This window comes from Trichomonas vaginalis, chromosome III (genome assembly GCF_026262505.1).
Source record: "Trichomonas vaginalis G3 chromosome III, whole genome shotgun sequence".
Lineage (NCBI taxonomy): Eukaryota > Parabasalia > Trichomonadida > Trichomonadidae > Trichomonas > Trichomonas vaginalis.
In genome coordinates, this window is record NC_067205.1 from 17057701 (window position 1) to 17069937 (window position 12237).

Genomic DNA, 12237 nt, shown 5'->3' on the forward strand with positions numbered 1-12237 from the left:
GCCCTCGGTGCCATGCACCTTAATGTTGTCGCTTTCTGCATTCGCTAATGGAACCTTTCTTTTTCTTACGTATATTTTACCATCTTTACTCTGATTTACGTAATAGAAAGGATGTTGTATTCCTCTGGCGTCATTTAATATAATAGACTCTCGCTCTGATTTTGACAGCTCATTTTACATCGGTTAAAGTTTTAATTTTGTTTTTTATCTGCAGTCAAATGACTCAGACAAGCCCTACGGACAAGACCCAATGGGTCATAGATGTTGAAGCATTGAAGAAAGAAATTCGTGAGCAAATTTTATCCGAATGAAGGAACAAAAACAAGAACAAAAGCCAGAGAGACCAAAGAGAAAACTTAGTGAAAAACAACTTGCTGCATTAGCTGCTGGAAGACAAAAGAACCCAAGACTACTGGCGAAAAAAGCTAGCGAAGAAGCTGAAGCAAAAGCTAAAGAAGCTGAAGCAAAAAAAGAGTAAATGGGTTATTTTTATCGGAACTAAATGTATAGACAAATACCTTTATCTGTTGCGTTCAGTAGTGAAAACCCTGACGTCAAAATAAAGGGGAACAGAGTAACGTTTAAGTTTCCAACAGACTGGATTGTGAACATAAATGAAGAGAAGTACATTGGCATAACATCTATGTATATAACACGTGCTTTCAGAAAGGTTGACTTTATACTTCAAGTCGAGATAGAAAATGACGAACAGTCTTTAAGCGCCCAAAACATTCACATATACAAATACTTTAAAGACGATACAACATTGTTGCAATGTATGATTTCATTTAATGAGATGTTCGAGAAAAAGTTCAACATTGAAGTACAAACTTTACAGCCTTTACGTGAGTTTCTTGCACAACTGAAGGAAGAAGGTAGTCAGCCACAACTTATAGACTTTCATTATGAATTTAATGAAAATGAAGATGGAACACATGACTGTCAGTTTGTTGTATTCTCACCATTCAATGAAGTCGCTAAAGAGAAAGAAAATCCATTACGTATAAGATTTCAAATCTCTGAACCAAGTGATGATTTCAAGAATGTTTTCAATTATGATGCAATGCTTCCGAGGAAAAATGAATTTTCAAAGATTGTAACACCTGGCATTTGGGATAGAGCAAGCTATATTATATTCAAACTTAAGTAAGGGAGTTGAAAATGAGTTCATTGGTCATACAAGAACTTCACCACTTCCTAACCCTAAATACTATAAATTAACTGGCTTCAATCGTGAGTTTTGGATAGACATGTTCTCCACTCATGACCATAACTGCCCAGTGTTCTTACCTCCAGACCATAAGGACTGTCTCTACATTGAGAGCAAACTCTTAAACTCTACCATCGCAGTATTGTAAATGACCACATGGGCTTCGCCCTTGCCGCTAGCGGCTTATTTTTATCATGAATGGTCTCACTGCTGACAAAAATAAATGACCTCATTATTTTTCTCATTCATGACCTCAGAACTTAAGCTTTCTTATGAATGAAGTCTTAGTCTGAATAGAAAAGTTAAACTTCTCTTCAAATGCAGGTGTAGCAGACTTACATAAGTCGAATGCAATCTCTTGACCGTCATAAAGTGCTTTATATAACTTCATAACACTGAACTCAGAGTCTTGGTCAAATTTTCCTTGCGGAACCATTAAACCTTTATCTTCATCATAGAAACACTGAACAGAGTCAGGAAACATTTCATTAGCGGTTAAAGCAATAACATCTTGCTTCACGCCTTTCATTCTGCAGTGAAATGCACTTCATTTAAATCATTCGTGAGTAAGTCTATGTAAGTCTTCTTTCCACAAAATATTGACTTGTATGCTAAACTTTGTTTATCTTTTGTGATTTCTGCAAAGTCGCTATGAAATTGACCAAGGTTTTTACCAATGAGAACTCTTCCATAACGTTTCTCAAACTCTTCAGCTAAACGAGGGATATCTTCATTGTAGAGATGCATACTGTCCGTATCGCTATAAAGATGTCCATTCCTAAGTCCTCAGCAGTACAGAATACTTCACACATTATTCTCTTCGACATAGACAGAATGTTAACACCAAGTGGACAGAAGTTTAAATTGTCTGCAAATGCTTTTCGTTAGCTTGAAAATAGTTTTATCTGAACCATCCAAACCTTCGAACTTCACTATATGGTTGTAGTTCTGATGGCATATCTTATAGCATCTTTGTCATTTACTATGGTTATTTTTGACTCAATAGGAGATAGAATAGTTTTGCCATAAATACTGTTCAGAATGAGCTTTATATTTTCTTGCAAAGGATTTCCTTCTTTCTTATACTTTAACCTTAACTCAAACAACTTCTTTACTTCATCTCTTATTCTAATATCTCTGTTTCCATCGTAATAGTATCCTTGCAACACTTCACATTTGACACCTTGATATTTTATGAGGTCTTGTAATGTTATATGGTCAACATACATTAAACAGCAAGTGTTTGAATTTCTGGGAACGTTAAGTTCTGGATTTAGTTCAGGGTCACAAACTATTAAAGGAAAGTGTCTATGTATTCCAATCTCTGTTATCTTAATGAGAACAAAGAAGCCGGACATAAACTTTTCACCAATGGGTTCCTTTTGGTCGTCATCGAATAAATGTCTCATGAGATACTCTGTGCTTAACATTTCTTTCTTCATAACCTTTGGAATACCTTCTAAAGTATAAAGTCTTGCTATAGCTGATGGATATAATGAAACAGCGTCGAAATCAGCAATGAGTTTCTCTTTACTCTTTTGTTTAATGTTATCTGACAACATACATCTTCCACCTTGAATGCATCTCGAAATAACTCTCTTGGTTTATTTGAGAGGTCATATAAATTTCCATTCGGGAAGTACACTCTGTTCTCAAATAATTTGTTAGCAATTGAACAAATACTAACGTAGTCATAAACGTTTAAATCAAATTCTTTCAATATGTCATTGCGGAAACTTAACAAAACCTTCTCTTAAAATTCTTACATCTTGTTTGCAATAAAATGTGCTATACTTTTCTAAGTCGAAGTGGTTCTCATCTATTCTGCAACCTTTGATGGAATCTATGTTTTTCATGAATGTATCTGCATCCCGGATAAACTTACATGCTTCAGAAATGACACCAGTTCTGTTATCATTTGCTAACAAAACACTGCTGTAGTAGTTGTATGGAAATACTTCTTTCGGTCCTGTTTGTAAGTTAAACATAGCAGGAAATAGTTTAAGTTTCTTATTTATAACACTGTAAGAGTCTTTTATAATAATTGCCCTTCCTTTATATAAGCCAGTTATTTGCATTGTTCGTGAACCTTTAATGATGGGAGTTCCTTTCACTTCTGTCATGTGTCTTAAGATGAAGTTTATATCATAACTGAGGTTATGGAAATATATTAAACTCTTGTCAGGAAGTCGCTCCAAAAATTCTGTTGCACAGTTCTGACCCCAAATGCTTTCACTCACTGAACCATCTTCACTGTCATAACAGATGTTAAAAGCTTTATGAAAGCCGTCTGTGCTACACTCAAAGTCAGCAAAGAAAACGTGCTCAGGAATGAACTTGCACTTATTTTTATTTACTTCTTTTTGACTCGGCTTTCTTCTTCAGTTGTACACAATACTTTGGAGCATATGTCAAATCTTTAAATGTGCAAGGTTCTGTTTATATAAGTCAGTCGTATATGTGAAAAGTTCTCCATAAGAAATAGGTTCGAAATATTTGCACTCCCACAATGTTTTCATAACATCCCATAACGGTGTTGTTCTATCATAACGAACTACATATTTATCTTCTCTCTTTGTATAAATCTTCATTTGTTTTTCAATGTTCATTCCACCACACTCCTTCAAGATTTCTATATAGTTGCGAATGAAATATGTTGTCATTGGTAATCTTTCGTTTAGCATGTAGTGGTCTTCAACAAGAAGTAAGTCAATAGTTCGAATAGTTTTACATTCTTTTGGTATGTATCTCTTTATTTTATTATGTCTTGAGTCATTGAAGTAACCAATGGTAACATTAAATGCTATACCTGTTGCATCAGAAATTTCTTGTACTTTACTTTGAGGAAAGTCTCTAACACGAATGACTTCTCTCATGTGGTCAATAGTCTCTCCATCTACTCCAGCCTGAATGCAAGCATAAACGAAACAATTGTCTTCTGTCATAAGTGCTGCAGTTCTTTTGTTCAATTCATTGAAGATTTGGTAGCGCTCAAGATTTATAGGTAATGTGCAAAGATACTTCCAGAACTGCCCGCTTCTCTTCTTATAAAACTTCTTTTCACCATTATCTTTCCAAAAGCTTTCTATAAGTGCTGGGTTTCCTGTTTGCTTAAGAGCTTCCAAAATGGCTTTCTGGTCATTTGTCAGTGTGCTTTCATCTCTATATGGTCTCTTTTTTGGTTTGCCTTTCTTTACATCTGACATCGTTAAGCCTTCATATTCTGTTAAATCATACATCTTTATTTCAGTAAGATTCTTTATGTTTGTCAAGAAGAAGTCATAGTGCATTTCAACAATACCTGCAGCATTTGCTTCTATCTCTGATATAAAGTTCTCCTTCAAGAGCTGATGTAGTAATGTTCCAATATTATTGAGGTTTAACGTAGAACATTCATACTTTCCACCAAGTTTATAACATACCATCCATCTCTGTTGTGAGTTTATTTTAATTTTCTCTAAGAGTCTCATGAAAACCTTACCGAAATGTTTGTGTAAGTAGTCTCTGTTTGGTTCATCTAAAGCTTCGATGTTAAAGTCAATGAGTCTATTGCCTGACTTCACATTCCTCTTCCTATTCTCTTCATCTTTCTTTAACCATCTCTCACCTTCTTTTGGTTTGTCGTCAATGGAACGAATGACATCTTTAGCTTTGCGAACTTGTTCTATAGCACTTTTAAAAATCTCTCTTCTCTGTTGTTTCAGTGTGTCGTCTCTCTTTCGTGTTTTACCAACGTTTGCATTTGTTATGTCATACATTTCTCTTCTTACTTCATGAGGTACAGCTCTTCTTGTTTCACCAACGTTTGAGTTCGTAAGTTCAAACATCTCTTGACGAACGTCATGAGAAAGAGCTTTACGAGTATGACCAACGTTCGCATTTGTTATGTCAAACATTTCTCTTCTTACTTCATGAGGTACTGAACGTCTATGATATAAGTCAATAGCAACGTCATTTAAAGGAAATGCTCTTGCATGGACTTCGTCCTCGCCGCGTTGCGGCTTTATGAACTCATGAATTCTATCATAACTTATTGCACCATTATAGTCATTGAGGATGTCAGCGAGTGCTTTTTTGTTTGTTGCGTAATGCTTTGCAACATCTATATTAGCTTCTGTAAGAAGTTGTTTTATTTCCGAGTGTTCTAACTTAGACAACTTCCGATACATCTTTAGTAGGAAATAAAAAAATATTTTTTGAAAAAATTAGATTAGATTTTTTTTAAGTTATTTTTCAAAATAATTTAATATTTTTATTTTAATGAAACACATGCAAGATTGCAAGTTCTTTTCATAGAATGCTCTCGCTACTGCCATCAAGAATGAGTTCAATGGTGCTGCAAACGTTAATGTTATCTTTAACAAGAAGTTTGTGAAAGAATCTAAGTTTGGTCAGTATGTCAGACCATTAGCTATCGTCATTGACCGCAAACGTTATACTTCACAAGAGTTAGCAGTAGTTTTGAAACAAAAGAGTTTCTTCGTGAATGTCAAAGATACACACTATACTGTCATAAAGAACTCTAACATTGACTTCTTCAGTATTGCTTTAAATCTTTCCGAACAGAAAGAATATAAGAAAGGTGAAACAAATGTGAAATATTATCCTTCATCTCCGAAGACAATAACGAACAAAGATGTTATACAGAAATTCTTACCAAAGGTTGAAGAAGCTTCTATTGACATTGACGAAGGAAGTGAAATGGTTGAAGAAATAGACCCTGACGTTATTTAAGCAAAAATATATTTTTGGTTAGTCTTCATATCGATTATAGATCCAAGGTGATGTGATTTTTGCATCCCTGGGATGGACGATACACCCAAAGTGTCACCTTTTGGGATAACATGAATTTGAAATATCATGAGAGTTCTGCAAACCATATGCACAATATCTATTCGGCCTGACTTCTTGTATATATGAGTTAGACTTCTTAAATATTGTGCTTGGGGCGATATAAGCATTTCCGAGATTACCATCGTGCTCTATAGTATGCTACTTCTCCTTGGTTCTAGCTCAGTTCCAAGGATATTGGCGTTCAAGGATTTGGCAAGGTCCTTCCGAAGTCTCTCATTCGATGAGAGATTTCGGAAGAATCTTGCCTTAAAGTACTCCAACTCTTGTTCTTTTGTTCCTAAATAGTGAGAAAAGTTATTTGACTACTTAAGGTAGAGATTATCCGAGGTCCCTCATTTGATGAGAGGCCTCGGATAATCTCTGCCTTAAAATTGTACACTTGTAGTCCATGAGAGTGTAAGTATACATTGATAGGACAGCTTTCTTCTGAAGTCTTAGATTTGATGAGAACCTCAGAAGAAAACTGTCCTATTTTATAGTAAAAGGAGTTTCAGGAGCTCCAAAGCTCCCTTTCGTAAGGATTAGGAGCTTTGGAGCTCCTGGTTCGTAGATGTGTTTCGCATCTTTCATCAGAAGAGGCCCAAATGGTAAATAGCCTCTGCTGATGAGCTTCAGGAGCTCCAAGGCTCCCTCTCGTAACGATTAGGAGCTTTGTAGCTCCTGAAGGTAAGGTAGGATTGCTCTGATCTCAAATCAGTAGATGCCATGCCTCATTATGAACTCTACTGACAAGAGATCAAGAGCTCCAAGGACTCCCTTTTTAGTTAGTGGCGTTCTCACCATTTAGTAGGATTGCTGATCCTACTAATGAAGTGATCACTTAGTATACGTTTTGAATAAATTGAATTTTTTTTAGAATTTAGTATTTTTTATAGACATCACATGTATATTATAAATACATAAATATATTCTTTAATTCAAAAAATTCAATTCGGTTTTGGGATGGGTATCCCAGCCCCAAGTATTCAATTTTATTCAATTTTTTAAGAATTTTGGGTTGGGATGCCCAGACCAAAACAAGCTTTATATTTTGATGTGTAGATACGTATGTGTGCATCATTGTTGTGTTATATATTATGTTTTTAATGAAAAAAAAATCTGATTCAAAAAAAATTATCACTAATTAGTTGATAATATAAAGAAAAAATAGATAAATTGTATGTTTTGAGAGTATTTATCCACATTCACTCATATGAATTTCATTAAATAGTGTCTTTTTACTCCCAAATTTATTTTGAATTATTGAAATCAAAGAAAAAAATCAGAAAAATTTCTCGAAATTTTTATTTTCAAAAAAAATTGGATTTTATATTGAAAACTGACACTGGGAGGACGCTAGGGCTGGGATTGGAGATACCCCGCTCACTTGGGAAAAATACGGATCTATAATATCGATATTTTACAACAATTCCCCAATGTATAAACTTTTCATACGCTTTTTCATAAGCTTTATATACCTTCAGAAATTTTGCATAATCTGTAGAAGCATTTAGATATTGTTTAAATGCTTTGTATGTCTTCAGAAATTTTGCATAATCTTTTACATGTTGTTCGTTCTCTTCTTCTGTCATGAGTTCCGAATATTCTAAATTCATGTTCTTTCATATGAGATAAAATTTTATAAAAAAATAAAATTAGCTTAGATTTTTTTTATTCTTCCTCTTTGAAGTTATCGAAATATTCTGTTATTTTTTCCTTCAGTAATGGTAAGTCTTCTTTGAATGTAAGTATTGTGCAACCTTTGATGTCATAGTGTGTTTGAGGAAGAGTATTTTTGACAATTTCCTTTATTTGCTCATTCGTGTCATTGAAATCGGTAAGTTTTCACGATAGAACCAGTTTCTGTCAGATTTATATATCTTAGCTAAGTCATAAAAGCTCTTGTTATTTCTTCTCACTAAATGCAACATAACCATATCTTTATCTTCTTCATTTTCCATCTCTTCAGTATATATCATATACTTATAACTCTTTTCCTTTCCTTTTGGTACTGAACGCGGTATTCTTTTCTGTATGCTTTTGTCTTTGGATTCAATGACTTCATCTTTTGCTTGAAGTTTCTTTTCCATCTCTCCACGTTCTGCTTTATATAGTTCATCTAACATCATGAAAGTATAACAAGCATAACGAGGTGAAGCCCACATTGCTACAGCGTTTACTAAAAGTCTATGAACATAATAACCTTTCAAACCAGGAGCCAAATTCTTGCGATTTTCGTACGGAATCTCTTCTCTCGGTTTTCCGAGGGAAGCAATCATATGAGGAAATTCTTCTAAAAGTTCTTTTGTCTGTTGGTTTTCAAACCAATGATATGCTTGCTTTGTAGAACGAAGAGTGTTCATTATACTTTGCATCTGGTACATATCGTCTTTGACCGAACGAATGAGTCTCAATTGTTTGTTATACTGTATGTATTCATATTCTTCATTAATGGCTTCATGAACGATAGCAGTTGTTGTGTTCTCTAATGTTGTCATTACTGTCTTTACATACAAAATAAAAAAATAAATAAATAAAATACTAACTTTATTTTTTCTGTCTTAAAGAAATGTTAAAAATTCATGATTTTCATGAAGTTTGGTCATTTTCAACATAACCTTCATTGCATGAAAAGTGTCATATATAACATATATATGATATTTTACTTAAAAATATGCAAGCGGCTCATAGCTCAGTGGTATGGACCCCCTTGTCATAAGTGTCGAGGACCTCGGTTCGAGTCCCGATGGCGTTCAGGTTTTTTCTGCAAAAAATTGAGAGAGCATTGAATTTGCAAGTACAAAGGGTCTATTTGGTGTTAGACCCTAGCGAAGAAAATATGGTACTGGAAAGATAGAAGTTTACATTTGTAAAGTTGGACGATAAAATTTACTGACTAACGTCGGTTCGCATCCTGACTGACGTCGGTAGAGACCATGACTGACGTCGGTTCGCATCCTGACTGACGTCGGTAGAGACCATGACTGACGTCGGTATGGAATGCTCTCAAAATCTTCGAAATTGAAAGGTTTATGGAATGACTTCAGGATGGGTCCTGACTGACGTCGGTTCGCGTCCTGACTGACTTCAGGATGGGTCCTGACTGACGTCGGTTCGCGTCCTGACTGACATCAGGAAATTCTATCGTTCTACTTTACAAAATGTAAACTTCTATCGTACATGATATTTAGCTGACATTGTAAACTATCTTCATGTAAAGTATGGCGGTTTGAAACCGTCGGGAACATTCCCTTTTTTAACGAACTTTCCACAGCAATTTTTAAATTTTGTGAAAACTCAACGGTTTGACACGTGCCATATGTCATTTTACTCAGAATCTCACGAATTCAGCAAAAATAATTTTTAGGGTAGATGGGTATATCTAACCTCATTTCTACCCTCATTTCTACCCTCATTATTTATAACCGTTTTACATGGTAAACGTTATTTTTGGAATTTTGTGAAAACTCAACGGTTTGACACATGCCATATGCCATTTTACTCAGAATCTCACGAATTCAGCAAAAATAATGAGTTCATTTACTCACAATATTTTTGTACAAAACGACCCCAAACTTTTAACTTCTTTTCTGCAGCTTCTAATGCTATCTTAGCGAGTTCATATTCTCTAAATTCTCTCTTTAAATCTTCTTGTTCCCATTGGTCTAGTTCGTATGGAGAATCTCTATAACCATAACATATCTCACGTTCATGTTCTAATTGTTTTTCGCGCATTTTTCTAACTTCTTGTTCGAACAAAGGTTTAGCATTCTCTACTGTATCTTCAAGTTCTTCTTCATCTAATTTCTCATGAACTTTCTTGTCTATGGAGTCCATAATTTTTCCAACTGCTATGCAATATTTTGGAGAAGCCCACATTGCTATATAGTTTATAAGTCTTGGGTCTACATACGTTCCTCTAACCTGTTTGATTTCATCAGGAATTCCTGCATGAATTTTGTATAAAAAGCAACCGCCGGAATTCGGACTGTTGCTATATTCTTCACAAAATGCCTTATAATACTCTTCCCAGGACTTATTTTCCAACAACTTTCTAAAGTCTTTCCTAAACTGCTGACACATATTTGTTGCATTAATGTAACCATCCTTGTCTCTACGTAAGACTTCAATACCGTTATAAGTGCCTTTTGTGAATGTTTCGCCATTATATTTGTTAGTGAATGTTTTTGCTTCGACTGACATTTCTGTTCTTACATACAAAATAAAAAAATAAATAAAAATAAAACTAACTTTATTTTTTCTATCTTAAGGAAATTCATGAAAATTCATGAGGGTAGAAATGAGGTTAGATATACCCATCTACCCTAAAAATTATTTTTGTTCATGGGCTATGCCCCGCCGCTTTGCGTCTTTATGTTAAAATAAATGGTACCATTAATGATATCATGACTGTTCTCGTTCATGTCTGATTTACATCTAATGAAAAAGTTTAGAAGAATTTTCTTATTCTTTCTGGCATATTTTTATCTTTCCAGTACTCCCGCTCTAATGGTCCCAGATGAGTTGGTTTAGATTCTCTCAAGTTCTTAGATGGTATAACATCTTCAACGCCTCCTTCATATCTTACTTTATAAGTGTCATCGTTTATGTTATAGCCAAGTATTTCAATAACCACTCCTCGCTTTGCTTCGTCAATGGTTTCAGCAAGTTTGCCATTACTACTTTCAACTAATTTATGACGAGGATAAAACGCAATAGAGTCGTCGGCAGCTTTTATAAGATATCCATTACCTTGCGTAGAGTCTACGATATAATAATTTCGACTTAACCTTAAACGTTTCTTTGTCAACGGTTTGTCGTCAAGAACTACACGAACTTTTGTACCAGGAATGAGGGTAAATTGTGTTGAATTTCTGATATTTTGTGTTTGGCTTCGTTTCTTTTGTATATACTTTTCTTCTTGTTGTTGTGTCATTGAATTTGGTGTATGTCCTGTTGTAGAATGTGTTGAGGAATTATATACTTCGAGAAAATGTTTCATTGTTTCTTCGGTAAAGTCTCGCTCTTGGTTTAAATCTCTGAGCGTTCTTATGAAGCGGTTTATGATGCCGAGTATGTTATGGTTATGGTCTTCAGTAGTGTAGTGAGTTATGTTATGCTTAATGAGAAAATCTGTGATTTCATTGCTGAGGTATGCACTGTCTTGGTCTGATGTTAAAGTACTTGGGCTATGTTCTGCTACAAACTTTTGTAAAACTCTTAACACTTCACGAGTTCCTTTATTTTTCATTGGATATGCATATGCTTTACGAGTGTTAACATTTATAAAGATGAGGAATGGTTTATGTCCTCCTTTTCTGCTTTGAATGAGAGTGTCAAATTGGTATGCGTCAGGAGTGTTGGAGTAAATTGGTAAAAAGTAGTCGTAAGGGTTTATTTTTGTTTGATGTACAACATTTTTGTCAAAGAACCTTTTCACTTCAGCTCTGTTAGTAAATCCCGCATTCTTTGCAGCTTCATTGAACTTCTTAAATGACCTCCATGGTGATGATTCGAATACTTCTTTTAAACTCATTTATGTAAAGTTAAAGATTTTATTCAAGACGGTAAGCCTTGACCCAAAGGGTCTAGGCTCAAGCGCGTTCATTGAACGCGGTACCATGCGAATACAGTCATAAATGGTGGCATATAATCTGCACCCGAGCCTGTTGGATTTGTTGTGAAAGTATGGACATGATTTCCTCCTGGTTCAGTTGGTCGAAAAGTCTTTTTTGCTGAATTGTTATAAGATGGAGATAAAACATCATTGCCAGCTTTATAGTCTGAGTTGTATAATGGGTGGTCTCTTAATGAGTGGCTATGGTCGCCAGAAAAGTTTGTCGTTCCTGTATGAGTGTGCGCAGGTAAGTTTGCTTCATTAATTTTCTTTGAGCCTCCTGTTTGCTTTGAAGAGTTAGCACAGTATAAGAATTTGTCTACAATCTGTTCCCAAGTACCAAAACCTAAAACACTTGCTGGATTTGTTGAGTTCATTGATGTATATAAAGAACCAACAGGATATATAGCTTGCAATATTTCAGTCTTTAATATTTGAAGCTCTGTTTTGTCAGCTTTGTCCTCCATTATATCTTCATAGTTTTTAACTTCAACGATTTGAATGAAAAACTCCGGATTTAAAATCATATCCATTTCTGCAGTTGCTGACCATATTTCTTCATTCCATTCAAAACTTT

General features: G+C 34.8%; 5 protein-coding genes and 2 pseudogenes across 7 annotated transcripts, besides 2 other annotated features; 1 reads left to right on the plus strand and 6 right to left on the minus strand.

Annotated features, from left to right (window-relative positions):
• Positions 1-12237: part of a mobile genetic element that runs on past both edges of the window.
• TVAGG3_0716850 lies at positions 2210-3066 on the minus strand (annotated as a pseudogene). The gene has a single exon. A coding segment is annotated over exon 1 (857 nt).
• TVAGG3_0716860 (organellar and viral DNA polymerase type B) lies at positions 3996-5379 on the minus strand (the record flags this gene model as incomplete). The annotated part of the gene is made up of 1 exon (XM_051243980.1): positions 3996-5379. A coding segment is annotated over one exon (1384 nt), but the record flags the coding sequence as incomplete, so codon positions are not given.
• On the plus strand, positions 5471-5944 carry TVAGG3_0716870 (annotated as a pseudogene). Its single transcript has one exon. A coding segment is annotated over exon 1 (474 nt).
• Positions 6549-6730: a mobile genetic element.
• TVAGG3_0716890 (KilA, N-terminal/APSES-type HTH, DNA-binding family) lies at positions 7852-8541 on the minus strand (the record flags this gene model as incomplete). The annotated part of the gene is made up of 1 exon (XM_051243981.1): positions 7852-8541. One exon carries the CDS (start codon positions 8539-8541, stop codon positions 7852-7854), a length of 690 nt encoding a protein of 229 aa, XP_051090568.1.
• Positions 9584-10057, minus strand: TVAGG3_0716900 (uncharacterized protein; the record flags this gene model as incomplete). The annotated part of the gene is made up of 1 exon (XM_001294893.1): positions 9584-10057. A coding segment is annotated over one exon (474 nt), but the record flags the coding sequence as incomplete, so codon positions are not given.
• TVAGG3_0716910 (integrase core domain containing protein family) lies at positions 10494-11579 on the minus strand (the record flags this gene model as incomplete). Its single annotated transcript, XM_051243982.1, has 1 exon — positions 10494-11579. One exon carries the CDS (start codon positions 11577-11579, stop codon positions 10494-10496), a length of 1086 nt encoding a protein of 361 aa, XP_051090569.1.
• TVAGG3_0716920 (phage tail repeat-like family) lies at positions 11648-12193 on the minus strand (the record flags this gene model as incomplete). Its single annotated transcript, XM_051243983.1, has 1 exon — positions 11648-12193. One exon carries the CDS (start codon positions 12191-12193, stop codon positions 11648-11650), a length of 546 nt encoding a protein of 181 aa, XP_051090570.1.